We start from the raw sequence: 19,276 nt of genomic DNA, 5'->3' as shown, positions 1-19,276 counted from the left end.
AGGAAGGATCAAGGGGGATAGAAGCTGTTGCATCTAACCCAGCTGCATTCCAGTGGGGTCTGGATGTCCACTGGAGCAGGTAGGAAGGATGGAGACTCGCAGTGAGCCCACCGATGGGAAAGGATAGCCCATAAGCACACAACGGTCTTAGTTTTTAATTTCACTGATCTTGTTCCAAATTTGCCTTTTCTCCTTTTTACATGGGACGCTTGAGCCATTGCCACAAAGCACATTTGTCAGTCTTCCTGCCTGTCTCCACAGAAGCAGGTTGGGACAAGGCTTTTCCCAGCCCAGAACTTCTTTTGCAAAGGATGACTTGCCTATATGACACCGCCCAGGCAAACCCTGGGTCTGGGGCCAGCATCAGAACTAAAGAAAAGACAATTGGATTTCATACGAGTTAATTTTATGCATCAGCTTGACGGTCTCATCGCATGCCCAGATATCTGGTTAAACAGATAGTGGCAGAGTAAGGCGAACTCTCTCCACCTGATTGTCTTCAAGCCAGGACATCAGTCTTTTCCTGTCTTCAGACTTGGACTCAGACTGAAACCTACACCATCAGCTCTCCTGGTTCTCAGAACTTCGACTCAGACTAGAATCACACCACTGGCTCTCCTGGGTTTCCATCTTGTCAGCTGCAGATCTGGGGACTTCTCAGCCTTCATAACCACAATCGATCGATTGATCGATCTATCAATCTATCTATCCTGTCTTAATTCTGTTTCTCTGGTGAACCCAGACCAATGGAAATGACCTTTGCCTATAACCCTTCGCCAATGAAAATGTTACAAAACAACTGTTACAAACATCATAAATTCAGAGATAAATTGCTCCTTGTGCCTTATTAAATTTGCTAAATCAACAAAAGAACATCAGGAAAAATGAGGTAATGAATTTCAATAGAACTTAAGTTTGGCTGAAATGGTAGAGGTGAGGACTGTTTTGGAGGAGAGCAGGAATTAGGGTTGTCTGGGGCACGTGTACACACACACACACACACACACACCTGCTCCACGTCCTTCTTGTGCACTCTTCATGACCTCTAGCAATTTGACTTCCACCCTGACACCCCACTCTTAGAGCTGTACCCTTGGTCACCTCTAGTCTCTAAATTCCAGCCATTCCCACTGTGCTAATGATGTACATCCCTAGCCTTGAGCTTTCCAAAATAATGGAAACATCACAGGCAGTCTGTCTGATTTCACCCAGTGCCTGCACATCACACATTATAAAACTGAGCATTTTAGAAACCTAGAGATGTGTGCAGAGTCATGTATGTGCTGGTAATTAGCAGAATTGAGACTAGAAGCCAGGTTTCCTAAACATCACTCTCGCACTCACTTGGATAACCTGGTTTTCTGTCTGGTCTATATCCTAGTGAGCTATGAACTATCTTCAATTAGATATCCTCTGTTCAACTCAGACACAACAAGCCTCAACATACACTTGTAAAAATGTTGAGTCTTAAGTGGATGACTAGGGGAAAGTATTTGTTGAGTCTTAAGTGGATGAAAAGAGAGTCAAGGGGTTGATATTCTTAATTTGTAAAAGACTGTTCATTCAACACATGTTCATTGAGTGCTCACCAGGTGCAGTGTGCTAGACAGTGAGAATACAATGGCAAATAAGAATAGCACGGTTTCTCCTTGCACGGAGTTTACCGTCTAGTGGGCACAAACAAACTAAATCTGAAATTACCATTGGGAAAGGCAGCTCCTAGCTTCCCTCATAGGAGGGCAGTGTTCCCTTACAAAGAGATCAAGAGCCCTTCGGACCTGTGCTGGTATCGCTCTCTGCTCTGGAGTATGTTTTCCTGTCCCACGTTTGAACAGGTGTCGTTCTTTGTTCTGCTTCAGTGTGGGTCAAAGGCCCTCGGGCGTGACCTCAGCTTTCTGTTTTTCAGACACCGTTGGGGAGGACATGGGGTCCTTGGCCTGAAGTGTAGAGGGGATGTGTGTGCAGACCATCTCCCTGTGTTAGCCGGGCGGGAAGACCTGCTGAGCGTAGGAGACGGACACTGGCTATTGAAGCAGATCTTGCTCTGTCTCTTCTCTATGTGAGTAAAGTGCTGTTCCCCCAGAGCCTGTGTGAGTCATGTCTCTCCCAGCAACCCCGACACCTGCAAACTATGCAGGGACTTGACATGCTGGGACTGCTGCTCCTGGTGGGAGGCAACAGGTGCCACTCGCAATAAAACACCAGCTGAAGGAAAGGAATGCCTGCAGAGGAAGCACACCACTGAGGGCCTGACTTAGGTTGGATGTGTGACCCGGACTGAGGACTGTTGGGAGCTATCCATGAAGTTCTGAGCTGAGAATGAAAGTATAAACACGAGCTAATTAGGGAAGGATGGAAGAAGGGGCAGGCACCACGGGCCAAGGAAGTTCTGTGCAAAGGCCCTGTGGCATATTTGAAAAACTGAAAGAAGGCTGGTGGGCCCTCAGGGCATAAAGTGAGGTGCAGGATGTGCTCAAATAAACCCCAAGAGGGAAGCAGGGACCAGACAGTGCAGGGTTTTCTAGGTCACCTTGAGGATTTGAATCTGCATCCACTGAGGAATGGACAGCCCAGAAGTTTGTTAAGGAGAGGATGACAGGGTGGGAGTTGTGTTTTAAAGAGATGAGGCTGGTGGCAGTGGAAAAAATGGATGTGAAAGGGAGAAAGTAGATACCAAAAGCTAAGTGAGACCATTGCCAACATCCAGGAGAAAGAGAGTGGTAGCTTAGGCCAGTGGTTCTCAACCAGGGAAATTTCACCCCTCGGAAGACCCTTGGCAATCTTTGGGAACATTTTTGAGAGTCACACGTTGTGTGGGGATGTTACTGGCATTTAGCAGATTAAGGTCAGGAATGCCACTAAATAAACATCCTACAAGACACACAAAGAACCCCCTGGCCTGAAATAGAAATAGTGCCTAGATCCACAAACCCTGGCTCAGGCTGTGGTGGTGGCAAAGATGCAGGACACACTGGAGAGATAATTAGGAGGGTAAAGCCAGCAGTCCATAGTGACTGATTGATGATGAGGGACAAGGGAACAATTAGCAAAGAGAACCCTTGGCTTTCTGGCTTGCTCACTTGAATGAGTGGGGGTGCCATCCACTGAGACAAGAAACGCTGGAGAAGTTGATGGTTTGCTGGAGGAGGATGAGGAGCTCAGCTGGAGACCTATGAAACTGAGATGCCTCTAAGACATCCAAAAGAAATCAGGCCATTCGCTAGGTCTACAGCTCAAGAGGAAAAGCCTGAGCAGGACACATGCATTCAAGAGGCTTCCGTGAGTAGAACGGAAGCCAGGGACAGGAATGAGATTACCGAGAAAGGGGGTACAGAGTGAGGAAGAAAGAGGGCCCAGGACAGAATCTTGAGAAACTCTTGGGAGAGGAGCACAAACCAGCAAAAAGCATGTAGGGGGCATCCGGAGAGGTGGGAAGAAAACCATGGCATGTCACCTCCCAGAAGCTTCGAGTGGGGACTGTTTCCCCCACACCTTCTCCAACACAGAGCACCACAGATCTTTAAAGCTTTGCTAAACTGATCAGTCAAGAAAAATCTTGTTTAAAGATGTCAAAGTTTTAATTGGCAATTTGGGGGTAAGTAATGAGATTAAGCATCTTTGCTATGTTTCCTGGCCTTTTATATTTCTTGTGTTATTTGCCCATTTTCCTATTCTAGATATTCCTATTTTTCTAGATTGGTATGACCTCACTATATATTATGATTTTTCACTCTTTGCTATCACATTCTTACATATTTCCCCACAATTTATCTTTTTTTTTTTTGAAGATGTCTTTTTCCATGCATTTTTTTTTCCTGCAAGATTGTTGTTGACTTTATCTTCCTGCTTTGATTTCATGCTGGAAGAGGCTGTTTCTTCCCAAAGATCATAAAAATGTTCTCTTATATTTTCTTAGGATATTAAATCCTTTTTTTACATTTAAACTTTTCATCTATCTAAAATCTATTTCTGTGACTGATGAGTGATTGGGATTTTTTTCTCAATTCAGTTGAAAAATGTCTTCTTTCAATCTCCTCTTTATGTTGAACTAAATCCCATATCCATTAATCTAATATTGGCCTATCTCTTTTCTATCTCTTTAGATCTCTTGGTATATTCCTGTGCCCAAACCAAGCTGTTTTAATTACTGTAACTTTATAGTATAGTTTGATATCTGGTAAGACATATCTGTATCATTTTATAATCAATAAAAGCCATAAAGGTTTGCATACATATATATGTGTATGTGTTTGCTCCTAGGTGTGGAGGATTGATGGGGAAGTGTGCGTGTGTGCGTGTGTGTGTGTGTGTGTGTGTGTGTGTTCTCACACATGGAGAGTTGATGGAGAAGTGCCTTTGAAAGACTAGGAGTAGTTTGGGACCTGCAAAGGAGTTTGAGACAGTGCCTGGAGCAAAGAGTCCCCAGGGAAGTTTGGAAAAATAAAGGAGACCATAGGTCTCTCAAAGGAGGCTGGTGCTCACATTTATGAAGCCTCTAAATTGAGGGAAGTAAAGAAGAAAGCTGGTAACATGGACTGATCTCTGTTACTTTAGAACTAGCACCAACTGCATTTCAAGGCATCTTAAGCCCAGGAACCTTCTCTCAGCTCCTGGGGAATCACTGAGGATGTTAAGGTCAGCCATTCACTTATTAGAACCGAAGTCACTGACCTCCAGTGTAGGTAGAGCATCAGCAGCTGCTTGTGGGCTTATGGCCCCCTGGGTGCAGAGGCCCCTCAGCTTCTGGTCAGTTGCCTTGCCTTTCATTGGCCCAAAGCTTTCAAAGAAAGTAAGTCTTGTAATTGAGCAAGCATTCACTGACTGTCCCACATTCCCATCGCAGACCCTGTACAAATTTCCCAGCAAGGGTCCATTTCAAATAACTCAGGGTGAGTGACTGGTGCTCCTACACACACACACACACACACACACACACACACACACACCTAGCTTGGAGCCCTTGTCTCTGGGCTCAGAGGTCTCAAATCAGGGGCATTCTTCTCTGAAGGCCCCCCAAACTCTTAGTGGGTTTGGCCCTATCTGCACAGGACAGAAGACAAGTGGCATATAGGGTCTAGCTCCAGGAGAACGGGAAGGCCCAGGACATAGCCCAGACTTTAGCTCTTCCTTCCAGCTATTCAGGAGCCACAAGGAGGGGTGGTCCAACAGAACCCTACTTAGGCCTCTTGGTGGATCATTCCAAGAGTCCTTGAGGTCACTCAAAGGAGCCAAAAGAGCCACCTGCTGATTCATTAAAAACAAGACTCCTGGGGCATTTGAGTCGCTGCATTTTTGTCCTATTTGACCTCTTCCAGGAAAAGCTTGTCCTGAATCTTAGCCTAATGATACTCATATAAAATGGGGTAGGGGAGGACACGGCTGAGTAACCAGTGAGCAGTCCTGGGGCATGGCTAAAGCAGTTGGTCTAAACTATACAACAGGGAACATCTCTGTATTACTTTGCTCTCCTGGCTCAGGTGATTCAGGGACCAGTGCGCCTGCTAGCCTCATGCCCAACATTACAGGTGTTTATCGGCCTCCACTCCACGGAAAGATGGGGCACAGGGCCCACCTGTGCACACCCACGAAGTACCCAGTTTCTACACTGCCCTGCCCCCACTCCCCCTCCATGTAGGCTTCTGGGGAGGATGGAGGAAACCAAAAGAGAGATCAAAGGGTCCTTGGCCTTGGCATCGATGGAAGAGGGAGTCAGGCAGTGGACACCCTCCTGGCCTTGCCCAGGTAGGCCCCAGGAGGGATGGGGGTGGAAAGGACTGGAACAGTGAAGGTGAAGCGTAGGTGCGGGGCCTTGACCCGGCCGAGGGGGCGGTCCCAGGCAACGGCTGCCCCGCCCCCGCCCCGCCCCGCCCCGGAGCCGCCCCGCCTCCCCTGCCTCCGCAGAGCCTCCCGCGAGCTGGCCGCCGGCTGCCACTGCGGCAGAGCCGCTCGCCCTCCTCCGACCGTCCGCGCGCAGGTGAGGACCGGGGACCCCTGCGCCCGAGCCGCCGAGGAACGAGCGGGAAGCTTCGTGGGGCTGGGAGCTGGGAGGGAAGGAAACGAAATCGGATTCCGTAGATGGCCGGAGGGAGGGGACCGAGAGGCGCGCGCCCCAATCCTGGTCGGCGGGGAGGTGGTCCCTGCCAAGCCCGGAGAGGTGGACGCGTCTTCACCGAGCGCATCTGCGCCTCCGGAGATGCGCTGGGGCTTAGCTATCCTGGCTGTGTGGAGACGCAGTTCCAGAGCGGGGCCTCCCAGAACCTGGGGCGCTGCATCCCGGGGGCCCGACATCCCTTTCCATCCAGCAGCTAAAAATACCCCTCCTAGGTCTTTCAGGGGCGACTCTGGGCTCGCAGGTCGCCAACACCCACAGAAACCTCCCTTGCTGCTGTGATTTGAAGAAGAGCCCTGCCTCAGCCCTGTGAATGTTGTTACTAAGAGGTGGAAGATTTCTTCTGCCCCGGTCGGTGTGTACAGGTGGAAAAATCTGCAAGAAATGATTGACTTATTTTTTGAAAATTTTCAGTTTAAAATCTCAGCAAACCTGTTCTTCTTTTCCTTACATCTGCGGAGGTGACACCAGAATTTAAGCCCAGCTTTGGGTTTATATCCAAAGGGCTCGGTTTATCTGTCGCCCAAGAGGTTTCGATTTGGAAGAAGTGAAGTGGGTTTGAAAGCGGGTTTTGCTTCGTGATAGGCTTTTCTGCTGGGACAAGAGTTTGCTTACGGTAGTCATTAGCTTTTTACCTGAAAACTGAGGACCAGGAGGCAGCCGCGTGGACTGCCTACGTATCACCCCCCTCGCACCCCGGACAGATGTTCTTTAGTCGTGCCCCCAAATTAGGCTTAACACCGCAAGTTTCTGGAACTGAAGTCAGGGGCCAGCGACACACTGTCATTCTGTGTTCTCTTGCCTACAGTTTGGGAGGAAAGATGTTCACGGTGCTGACCCGCCAACCTTGTGAGCAAGCAGGTTAGTATCCCGCAGCCGGCAGCCCCTGTGATATTCTCAAATCATAGTCCCGGCTTCAGCCCACAGTTCTTCATGCGTGGCCCCTGCGAATGGTTTTAACGTCTGTGGTTTGAGACTCAGTTGCTTACCAGGCTTTCACCACCAGCATTCCTCAGGTAGAAGTAATGCTTTTGATCAAAGCTACACAAAACAAGGACTAACATGCATGTTTCGCTTAAATGGTTTTTCCGGTTTGCATAATCCATTAATTTGGCCGTTTGTGGTTTCCCTTACCAAGCTGCGCGTGAGGTTTGCTCGAGAATATTGTGGATTTTGTAATGAATTATAAAGTACTTAGATCTGTCCTCTACTTGCATCCCAGTGTTGTTGCTAGCACAGAACCTACAGTGTCCCGCACTCCCCACCCCCACCCTAGGTCAGCGTTCTTACCCTTGCTAGTGGAGGCACATGTGCAGAATTCACACACACACACACACACACACACACACACACACACACACTGCCAAGCTTGCCCTGCCTGCCTCTGCAGCACGTTTTGCAGTTGCTCATGTGGAAGCCCCGAATGGTCTGGCCTCTCCACTCTCAGGTAGACACCTTGTAATTACAGTGTTTGTTCACTCCTAATGACAGCACAGCTCTGGGCTGCATTCCCTAAATGAATGAGACCTGGTCTAGTCCATTTTGCTTTGCGAGAGGCTTTTCTGCTGGGGCCAGGATTTGCTGAAGGTAATCATAGCTATTTACCTGAAAAGTGCTGAAGCGCAGAGGATGGGGGCGGGGCGGGCGGCCACACAACTGTGGTCAGGAGAGTGCTTACATATCACTCCCCTCGTGACCCTGGACAGATGATCTTTAGTCCTGCCCCCAAACTGGGCATTCTTGTCTTTTAAGAAGATATAATTTTAGGATGGTAGGGGCAATTTCTACATATCTTTTTTTGTAAGAGGCAATTGTACCTAAGGAGCTAGTTTACTTGGATTTTCAGGTTTTCCTCAAAGGACTTTGAAAGGTTTGATGAATTTTGACAAATGCACACATCCATACACCCCATAATTCTAGGAAGATATAGAGCATTTCTGTGACCCCAGAAAGTGCCCCTGTGTTCCTTCCCGGTGAGTCCCTGCTCCCAACCCCCTGGGCAGTCACTGTTCTGATTTCTGTCACCTGCCTGTTTTAGAACTTCACATGAATGAAGTCATTTCAGTATAGAACAGTATTTGTTTGTTTCTTTTTTTAAAAAATGTATTTGCTACTTTATAAAATTTCCATTAGCCCACACTGGTTTGGTAAGACCCAAGTAAATATCTGTTCAAAATCATCTAGTTAAGCAATTTTAGTTTAACTTTAATACATAGACATAGTCCATTATGGTAATTATATACTTCTATACAATACAGATATAATTATCTTTATTCAGAGGCTGTGTATTTAGTTGAAGATTATTCATAGGCTTCGTTATTATTATTATTTTGCTTTTAAATGGGTATAGTTTACATGTTCTGATTAAAATACAAAGGCCAGAGATATGACCCCTTTGGGAGGAACATGTAGCTTGAGGTCTAGCTGTTCTTTGTGAAGATGTAGGTGAGACCCTATGCCTTCAATGTAGACACAGGAAAATTGCCTGAGGTTGACTTCTTACTGGCAACTCAAATATTTTAGAAACTCATACATGTTACTATTTGCATGACAGTATGTCACTGTGTACCGAACTTTATCATCATTGATTATATCTGAAGTATAGAATTAATTTCTTTTTCTGATATTACTTTTAAATGAAATATTGTATCGCCTGCTTTAATAGAAAACCCATATTTTTTAATCTACATTGAAATAAATGTTACTGTAAAACATCTCAGGCACAACCGGTAATATGCATAACACATTTGGGGAGGTGCCAAGAAACTAAACTATGCACACCCTCTCTGCAAATGTTGTCTCAGTTCACTCTTTGGAGGAAAGATAAATGGGTATTGGAGCCCAATCACTGCTCCACCTTAAAAGTGTGGGTCTCACCAAAGCCAGAGGAAGTGATGTATGCACACAGTTATGCATCCAGTCTGTGGATTCTACAAAGAAAACCAGTGCCTTGTTCCTACTTTCCACTCATGTGTCTTCTGGGTCTTCCCATTTTAGGCCTCAAGGCCCTCTCCCGAACCCCAGCCATCATCGCCTTGGTGGTCTTGCTTTTGAGTGTTGTGGTGCTTGTGGCCATCACACTCATCCAGTTTCACCACAAAGAGGTCCTCCTTCCAGGACTGAAGGTAAGTGCAAAGGGATTGGCACTGAAGGGATGGGCTATGACATCAATTATTGTAATGCCATGAGTTAGAAGAAAACCCTTTTCCCCACCTCCAGTGGGGGAAGACCCAAGGGAGAACCCAAGGGTCTTTGGTGTAAGACCCAAGGGAGGAGCTCTGGACATACTGGTTTTGTGACGTTTGACACTAGAGAATGTTAATGGTGACACCTTCTCTAAGGACTGTGTGGCCTTGCTTTCACTCCTGACTCTTGGAACCAAAGCTAGACTTTGTAGCCAAGAATTGCAGATGGCTACCAAAGGTCTACCAGCTTATACATTCCCCCAAGACCACACAACCCTGATCATGAGTGAAGACCAGGAGACCCAGCCTCCTCTTCTGGCCTAACCTGGTAAACAAAACATCAAGGACTTGAAAAGGTCTCCTTGAGCTGTATTTGTGCTACCACTCTTGAGTCTAGAAGTGTGCCATGATGTCTCTAACTCTTCCCCTTGAAAAATTACTCAGGATCTTATGCTCACTTTCAGAAGCTACTCTTAGCCCTTGATAAGTCTGTACCCATATGGCCTCTCAGATGATGTCTGAGAGTGTGAGAACCATATGTATCACACCAGCCTTGGCTGTAAGGGTGAGGGGAGGTGATCCCATGAGGGACTTGTCAAATGAAAGGGAAAGGAGTCCTTCAGTCATTTGGGTAGAGTTTGGCAAAGTTCTTCTGTAAAGAACTAAATAGTACATATTTTAGGCTTTGAAGGTCATTTATAGTCTCGGTCACATATCTGTTTTTTGGTTTTTTTTTTTTTTTTGTCTTCTTATGATTCTTTAAAAATGTAAAAACACCTCTTAGCTAGCGGGCCATAGGAGCCAAGAAATTCAACTGTTATCTGAATCTCATTTAGCCTTTACCCTTGACCTCATGAGTCCTTTCTACATCTTCCTGCTCTTAGTGACTGTTCAAAGGCTATATCTGAAATAGAAGTTCTTGGAGTTTTTAAAAGATGAAAAAGAAATGAATATTGCCTCAGCTTTGTGTATGAGTTTGACCTACCATTCTGAGGCTGCTCTTCTGAAAGATTAAAGTAAAATCTCCTTTAGATAATGGCATTTGGCTCTTTTATAGGACATTTTACTTAAGAATCTCGACACCCCCCCATGAATAACATGAAGAAAAAAGAAAAAAGAAAAAGAAACCTTATTACAACTGTCCAGTGATGAGGGAAAACAAATTATCTGGTTGTCCAAAGACATTAGCCAAGGCCTAGAGAAGACATTTTTCCAAGCTCCAGGCACTGCCTTCTTCTATTGACTATAGAAAATTAGAATTGCAACTGGGAGTAATACCATCTCCTTAAACTTTGTAAACTGCTCTTCAGTTTAGTGAACACTTTTCCCTGAATTTTCTCTTTTCCCTTGTGGCAGCTATAGCAGGGAGACAAAGCAAGCATTGTTACCACCACCTTGCAAGTGAGAAATCATAGGTTTGGCTAGTGAATGGCAGACTAGAACTGAAACCTTGTCCCTCCTGTTCCCAAGGCCAGGGTTGTCTTCACTCACCTCCCTCTTCTCCCTGATCCTATGTTCAGAATGGGGGACCCAGGAGAAGGTACTGCCTCTGATAGGAGAACTTACCCTCCTTTGCACAGGAGGGAAGGTGGGGAGGATGCGTGCAGATGCAGGAAGTTTTTGCTGAACTGGGAAATGGAAGTATCCCCCAAATGGGGGGAAAGATAATAACCCTCTTAGACCCCAGGAACCACTTCCACACCCCATATTTCAGAGGAACCAGCTCTAGTTGTATTCCAGGGTTATCTCTCTCCACTGCACAAGGGAATGTGCTAACCCAGAGCCATGCTTCCCCTTCTAGAACAAGCTGTGGTGCCTGGGACTCTAGAAGCCAGGGTCCTGCAGAGGAGCTCTGGGAGCCAGTATAGAACCCATCCCAGGGTTGTCCTCTACCAAAGGGCATCTCGAACACCTGTCTCACAGGTATCCCACTCAAGGACATACTTACACACCAACTTCTGCTAGTCATTGGTTGAGCAGCTGCTCCTTAGAAGACATTCACTCCCTAGCGTTTCTGGCACAATGTATGCTCAGGTGGGCTCAGGCCACTGCAGAAAGCCTTTAGGCAGGTGGAAAGTGCATGGCTGGGCATCACCATGGTAAGGCCTGAGGGATGTGGGCAGGGAACCCTCAGCGACTATTCCGTGTAGATATGATTATTGTTATCCTCATTTTGCAGATGAAAAAGTAGAGGAACAGAAAGGGCAGATAGTTCTCAGAGTTACACAGACTGGAAATAGCAGATGTGGTGCAGAAGAAACAAAAGAGAACAGAGAATGTTGGCCTTAAACAAGGGTTTAGAAGGACCAGGACACGCCCTCACCCATTAGCACACAGTTCAAAGGGGATTTTTTTAATGTCCTCAAATCTTGCCGTCAGGCCTGCGTCACAGTTGTAGGGGACAGGAAGTTGTAGAATGTTGGAATACTGGCTCAGGAGACCAGTTCTGCTTAATTGGGTGGATTAAATGTGAGAAAAGACAGATGTTCTGAGCCAGTGGAACCAAGAGCAGAATGGCCACTTGAAAGAACATTCCACATGCAGCTCTTTTCAGAGTGAGGACAAGCCTCTTTTCTTTTGTTTTGCAGTGTGTGCTAAGGGTGGGAAAGGCAGTTGTGAAAGTGAAGCTGATCATTCAAGGGCTTTTAAGTTGTTCTGTTTATGTTTTCATACCTTGAAGTTTGTTTTGCCTTTGTGTGCAGCTGATATTTGGTTATGAGGGGCCAACTCCACAATGGCCTATCTGGGGGGACCTGGAATGTTCCTTAAGACCCCAATCAGGATAGCTGGCTCTTAAATCCAGCCTTGGCTTACCTAACCTTGGTTTATCTGAGTTGAACAGCAGAACTATTAAAACTTAGTCAAGGGTTAAAGTGTCCCCAGTTCCATTTTCATTGTTACTGGTCTGACCTGCTCTACCAGCCTGAAGAGTAAACATGATGGCATCACTTTTCTTTTTCACTCAGGCCCCCACTTGCTTTATTATCATTAAGTCTAGTATCTTCCTTTTGAGACCTTGCCCTCCCCACCCCCACTCACAACTGTTTAGAAGCCCTGTGGCTTCCCAGTCCGATATGATCAGTATCCCATTGCCACTGTCCCTTACAGACTCATGATGTCACTGTTGAAGAGAGGTCTACGTAGTCCCTCTCATTAGATCCCCATGTTGGGTCACACTCCCAAGTCACATTAGATCCCCATGTTGGGTCACACTCCCAAGCTTGACCATTAACTCTCCAAAGCACAACCACAAGACCAGGCTGTGCTAAAACCATTCACTTTTAACCCTCTTTGGTTCTCAGTCATCGGCCTGGAGCTCTGGTGCCTTGTGGCCCTTCCTGGTTTACCCCTTGGAGAGTGAGAGTTAGATAATTGGTTTCCTCCTTTCCAGAAAGACACAACTCCTTCATCACTTTGGTCCACCTCCTCTCCAGCCAGATCTGCACACTACTTAACTACGAGTTTGCTTTTGAGGGACTTTTTGTCTGAACAAAGAAAGTCTGTGATAGCACACCTTATTATGAAGGAGTCAACCCTGGGAGACCTGGTTTCCTTGGAACTCAGTGGAAGCATGGGGGCTCTGTGTATAGTGTTGATGGTCAGTTAAACCCAGGCTTGAGCCCAAGTCTGGGACTGTGGGCAATTATTTACCTCTGTGAGCCTCAGTTTCCCCATCTGTCAGGTGGGAATGATGACAACACCTGCCTTCTGAATGCAACACTAAAGCACTTTGTGTAGTGCCTGGCATATTATAAGTACTCAGCAAATGTTTATTACTACTATTCCTATTATTATGCTAATAGTGATGATGATGATGATGGTGGTGGTGATGATACTAATAAATAAATCTAAGAAAGCTGATCTTATGATCTTTGCTTTTGCTTTGTTAGAAGCTCACACAGTCCTTAAGTTTTGGATCATGCGGTTCATATGGGAGGCTGTTTCCCTTTGGTTAACCCACTGAGTGTGTCTTCAGTTCCACATTCTAGCCATGTTTTTTTCCTGACACTGCATTAGACAGAAGGGTTACTTATTGCTTTCCACCTAGCTGAACTGAATGAAATTCAGTCCCCACCCGATGTCCTCCATCAAACCACATTGAGTGCCATTGATCTAGGCAAATGAGCTCTGAAAATTGGCTAAAGACCAGTTTTTCCATTTTTGAAAATGTCAGGGAACGACGGTGGTTACTCAGAAGTAGCATTGGGCTCTAGGCTGGTCCCTGTCAGCACATCAGCAGGTGCCTGAGGGGCAGCCACTTCTCCGGGCTCACTGTGGAACGTCTCTGCCTGCTCCCACCCTGATGAAAACTGGATCCCAGCTGGGATGAGGATGAGAATGAGAACGGCTCTTCTTCCTCCTTTCTGATCTTGGCCCGGCAGCCCCAAGTTTCCTTCAAAGGGAAAATGCACTGTTTGTGAAGAGCTGGGATCCAGAAGATGTGGGAAGGGTGGGGACCCCGTGGAGTGGTTGCTCTCGTGTGTGTGTTCCCTCCTCTAGTCAGCACCAGGCGTGGAGGGGTTGGGGGAGGGGTGCTGAGGGGTCAGCAGCAGGTGGGAGGGGAGAAAGCGGACTGGTAGGGAGGCTCAGATCTCTTGAGTGCCTCGTTTCCTTCTGCTCCACCTGTGTGCTAATCTCCTTGGTGAGCCTCTGCCCAGAGCAGGCTGTGAACAATGCCTCCCTTGTTTGCAGGGGGTGTCACGTCAGGATCCCCGTCAGTATTCATCACATTGAAGGCTGAGATTAAGAGGCTGTCCGAGTTCGAATACCAATGGACACAGGATGTTCCATCTCGATATAATGGGGAAGCTGTGATTGAGGAGCTGGAGCAACATGTTTTTATTTGGTCCCATTTCAAATGAAACAATCACTTGTTAATAGTGGAAAGTTGGAACCCTCCCAAATGTCTAGAATCGGGGAATTGGCTAAATAAATTATGGTACATCTCACAGAAGATGTGGGGAATGTATTGAAAATGATGATATCAGTATTTTTACTGGCAGGGAGAGATGTGCATGATACGCTTATTGAATAAGAAAAGAGCATTGGAAAAGAATATGTACAGTGTAATCCTGTACTGAATTGAAAACATATGTCTAATCACATATTCATATATGTAGCTGTATACACAGAAGTCCATTAGAAAATATATATAGCAAGGTGTTAAAAAAATAGTGGGATTTGAGGGGTGTTATTTACTTTTCTGTACTCTTTTCCTTGCTTTGTGATTTTGTTTATTTTGCTTTACTGATCTTCCTATATAGCCTGTATTTATTGAGCAGCCATTGAGTATCAGGCATATGGTCTCCTATTTACTTCTCAAGGTTAAGTTGTCTGAAGATAGGGAAACCCAGAGAGCTTAGGCCTTATACCCGGAGTCATAAAGTAAGCATCCACCTGAGTCGCCCTGCCTCCAGAACCGAAATTCATCTTCCTCACTGAGATGAGCAGCCTAATCCAACAGCAGTGGAATAGGGGAAGAGCTGTGACCCAGAAGCCTCTGCTGCCCTGGGCTGACTCCAGGTCCAAGCATATACTGACTTCGGTCAGCTTTACTCATTCCAATCCCCATAGGCTGCTAACGCATGCTCTTTGCTGCTCAGGCTTGGTCCAGGGCCTGGGCTGGCAAGACCCTCAGGGGAAGCTCCCTGGTGCCTGCCTCTAGCTGGGGAGATGGTCCAGGACTCCTAGCCGGCAATCCTGGGCACAGCTAGTCCTGGCACTGCCCTGGCAACACCCTCTTGTCTGTGTGTTCATGTACCATGTTACCAAAGTGGGACAGTATTTATGAATACTTTCCTTCTGAAGGCTAATGCAGGTACTAATGTGTTTCTCCCTTGTGAGAACTTCCTATGTTTATTTCCAGGCTGATGGGCCTGGAAGTTTAGAGAATAGAGGGCAGCAGGTGACTGACTATTCATTTCCCTCCTGAGACCCAGGTGGCTTCTGTCCCCCACCTCAGAGGTCTGGATGAGGAAGAAATCGGGGATGGGCAAGATCCTTGGAGTGCTAATTTTCAACCTTGGCTGCATACTGGGGTCACCAGGAGAGCTTTAGAAACTGCCGATGCCTGCGTCCACTCCCAGAGATTCTGATTTAATGGGTCTGGGATGTGGCCTTGGAACTAGGAGACTCCCCAAGTGATTCTAATGTGTGGCCAAAGCTGAGAGCCATACCCCAGAATACCTGACCCACCTCACCCCATCCCCTTTCCCCACAGTCCAAGGAGACAAAGTTGGTTTGGAGCAAATCATTTTTTTTTTCCCTTGGTCAGCCCCTACCTAAATGATGCAGGGTGGATTAAGCTCTTGAGAGTATTCCGGGTTCTCAGTGGCCCATTGGAAAGGAGTCCTCAGAGAAGCCCAGCCCATTTCTGACTCTCCCTTTCCCCTTTTGTTCAGTATGGGATCGTGCTTGATGCCGGGTCTTCCAGAACCACCATCTACGTATATCAGTGGCCAGCGGAGAAGGAGAATAATACTGGAGTGGTCAGTCAAACCTTCAAGTGTAGTGTGAAAGGTAAGGCCCAGAGTGTGTGCAGGAGGCCCATAGGGAAGCAAGGGAGAGTCCTAAGGGCCTTTGGAGGCCTGGAGGGATCCCAAGAAGCTGCCTGGAGGCAGGATATGAATACTGGACTGGGCATCAGGAACATTTGCAATCCTGTGCTAGTGCTGATCCTCATCCATACAGTGATCTTGGGCCACTCACTTCCCTTCTCTGGGCTTCAGTTTTCTCATGTCTGAAACATGGAGGTGCATGGTGTGAGATTTTACCCTGCCATGCTTGCATGAATGAAGGCTGGTGGAAGACACAAGTCTCCCGGGTCAGAACCAAGGATGGTTTATTGCTCACCATAATAGCAGTAGGCAGAGTGTCAGCATTTTCTTGAGCTGGTTCTCTGAGCCTCACTTTGCACAAGATGATGTAAAGAGGGCCAGACAGTATCTGCTCACACAGTGGGTTGTCTTACAGAAGACAAACCCCAAGATTAGGGAATCTGAAACACTTATAATGCCTGCCTTTTGATCTGGGGGAGAACACTGTCTCTATCTTCTAAGCCTGCTTGTTACACAAACATCCTTGAAAATACAATCCAGAACAAAGGCAGTCAGGGCCTCTGCTCATAAGACATGCAGAAACATGAGCAAATCATGGAAAATTGTATTCCAGTAGGGGAATTGTATTCTAATTGGCTGTGTATGTAGGGGGGGAGGGCGGTAGAAAGAGATGGACAAGGATGAACAATACATGAACAAATGGGCATTGCTCTATTCCAATAAAGCTTGATTTATGGACCCTGAAATTTTGAAATTCATATAATTCTCAAGTGTCACAACATATTGTTTTAATTTTTCCTTGTTATTTAAAAAATGTAAAAACTATCTTAGCTCACAGGCTATACAAAAAAAAAGATGATGAACCGGATTTGGCCTGTGAGATGCCAACCCCTGAAACAGAACATTCTCGGCATCTCCGCAACATAGCCTGAATTTTATATTCACTGTTTCCTTGTTCTCCTTTCTAGTTTTGTCCTTATGCATTTAGTTTTTTCTGTTCTTGAAAATGGAATCAAACATGTATTTATATAAATGGAATCAAACATTTATTCTTCTGTAATTTGCTTTGTTCACTAACATTGGGTGTTTAAGATTCATCTACATTGACAGGAGTAGCAGAAGCTCATTCATTTTTCCCTGTTGGACATTTGTATGTCCATGGTTATGGAAAGGATGGATATGAATAAGGTTGAGTATATTTATATTTTTATTTATTTACAAAATTACAAATTATATACATATATTTTCATATTTTATATGTATATTTCATATACTTACGGTCATTTCTGTTTTTGTGAAGTGCCTGTTCATGTCTTTTGCTCACTTTTCAACTGAATGCTTGACTTTTTCTCATTGATTCATTAGAGTTCTTTATATATATATTGTAAATATGAGTGCTTTGTTAGTATTATTACGTTGTTCTCCTATCTCCTTACAGCTTGTGGTTCGCCGTTCTAAGTCTCTTCATTGTGTCTTTTGATGAACAGTTCTTATTTTTCATGTAGGAACAGTTATCAGTCTTCTCCTTTATGATTTGCTCTTTTGTATTCAAGAAATCTTTCTTAGCCTGAGGTCGTAAAGATATTCTTCAATCAAAGTTTTGTAATTTTGCCTTTTACAATTAAGACTTTAGTACTCATAACAAACCCCAGTTAGTGAGTGTGTGTATGTGTGCTCCTTTTTAAAACGAGCCTCTTTAGAGCATCATGATCTTTGACTTGGCCTGGAGCTTCCTGACCAGTGCATCCTGAATGTGTTAACAGGTATACCCTTGGCCCACAGGACTATAGGTTAGAGACTCTGGACTCGCCCCCCCAGCCCCAAGCAGCTTCCTTCATTTACCTCAATGAGCTTCCCAAATATAATAACTTTTGGGAGGGTCATGGCATTGAAAAAGATGAGGGGAGGCAGAATTAGCCTTTCCCGTAGGGAGACTAACACACTTCTTTGAATAACAGAGTGTTCTGATCATCTGCCCTTCCATGGAGGGCAGCTAGGAGCTCACCTAGTACATAAGTGTGCCAGGTTAGGTTGTCAAGAAGCTGATTTTGAGCTAGAGTTTAGGATGCAAGATAATTCTTAGAGATCCGCACCTGTAGAAGAAAGGAAGAAGGAGGGTTGTTCAGAAAGAGAAGTCAAACAGCCACATGAGCCTGACCAAGCTTCAGCCAATCAGAGTTATCCTGCATGGCCTGAATTGGCTAGACTGCGATACCCCTGTTGCCATCAATTGTTGGATGTTGCCATTCTGGGAAGAGCAAGACACTGAGCAAGGCAGCTCTCTGCCGCTGAAGCAAACTATGCAGGAGCTGACAGCTGAGACACTAAGTCTTTATTTGAAGCTGTATCTGCTTGGCATCTCTCCAGGCTCCACCTAACAGGGGACTTAGATGTTTATTGAGTACTGCTTGCATTGGTATCCACAAGACATAGGTGGCTGCAACCTTGCTCAAAGCTCAGCCAGAGATCCCATCTCGTCCTAACTTCTGAGTCATTTGCTTACCTTCAAGCAGGATGCTTATTTAGAAAGGTGAGACTAGCCACTTCAAGAAAAGAGAGGATAGTGTAGGATAATGATTAAGACTTCACCTCATCCCTCCTGTGTGAGCTCTGGGAAGTTTCTAACCTCTCTGTGTCTTGACCTCTTCATCTATAAAATAAGCATAATAATAGTAACACCCATCCCATAGGAATCCTTTGAAGATTCAATGATATATGTAAAGCAGGTGGCAAATGCGTGGCATACAGTAAGCACTCAGTTAAGTGTTAGCTATTATTATTCATGGGACAGCACACTTTAGAGCTCCTGGTGGATATTCTTGCCAAGAAGTTAGCCTGTCCCAGATCTGTCTTTAGACCCAGAGAACAGTTCAGCCAAGTCAGTCCTGATGGTCTTCTGACTGTAGGGGGAGATGTGACCTTCATGGAGGGACACAGGCAGTCTCCTAGGGGTGGGGGCCCTCGGCCACCCTGGATGTGATTTAGGGGAGGGGCAGGGTCATGGAGCCCACACCATATCCATAAATGGGTCTTCCCTTTGATCGCAGTAGCCTCAGGGATCCATATATATACTCCAAATGACCAGAAGACCACAAACTAAAGCTCAAAATACAGAGTTAAAGTTTGGCGAGTGCTGTCCCCTTGAAGACATGTGGCTTCTCCAGGGATAATTTGGGTTTCTTGTTTCCCAGTTGCAAATTTCCCAGGACTCCCCTGCCTTGGCCAGTCTGAGGGGGTGACGAATGCTTGCTTGCCCAGCCGGGTTTCCCAGATACCCAGGCTCTTGGAAATTTCTTTCTTGGTGGGGGTGGAGGGGCCTTGGTGAGTATCATCAGTCCTCGGTTACTGCTATTTTCCTGAGTTCAGTGGGTGCTGCCTTAGCTGCTGGTCCCCATGCTGGTGTCCAAAGCTCTGGGCTGCATGTT

General features: G+C 46.0%; 1 protein-coding gene across 2 annotated transcripts in view; it reads left to right on the top strand.

Annotated features, from left to right (window-relative positions):
* The first annotated feature begins 5,898 nt into the window (after positions 1–5,898).
* The window catches only part of ENTPD3 (ectonucleoside triphosphate diphosphohydrolase 3), a 32,116-nt gene continuing 18,738 nt past the window's right edge, over positions 5,899–19,276 (top strand). For both annotated transcript variants that reach the window (XM_032408943.1, XM_032408942.1), the window contains exons 1-4: positions 5,899–5,974; positions 6,918–6,970; positions 9,107–9,234; positions 15,696–15,813. In XM_032408943.1, coding sequence (XP_032264834.1) covers positions 6,931–6,970; positions 9,107–9,234; positions 15,696–15,813 — 286 coding nt within the window. In that variant the 5' untranslated portion in view covers positions 5,899–5,974; positions 6,918–6,930. The remainder of the gene's footprint in view (positions 5,975–6,917; positions 6,971–9,106; positions 9,235–15,695; positions 15,814–19,276) is intronic.

Source organism: Phoca vitulina, unplaced genomic scaffold (genome assembly GCF_004348235.1).
Source record: "Phoca vitulina isolate PV1807 unplaced genomic scaffold, GSC_HSeal_1.0 scaffold10, whole genome shotgun sequence".
Lineage (NCBI taxonomy): Eukaryota > Metazoa > Chordata > Mammalia > Carnivora > Phocidae > Phoca > Phoca vitulina.
Note: the sequence above shows the minus strand (reverse complement) of the source record. Positions and strands in the feature narration are given on the sequence as shown.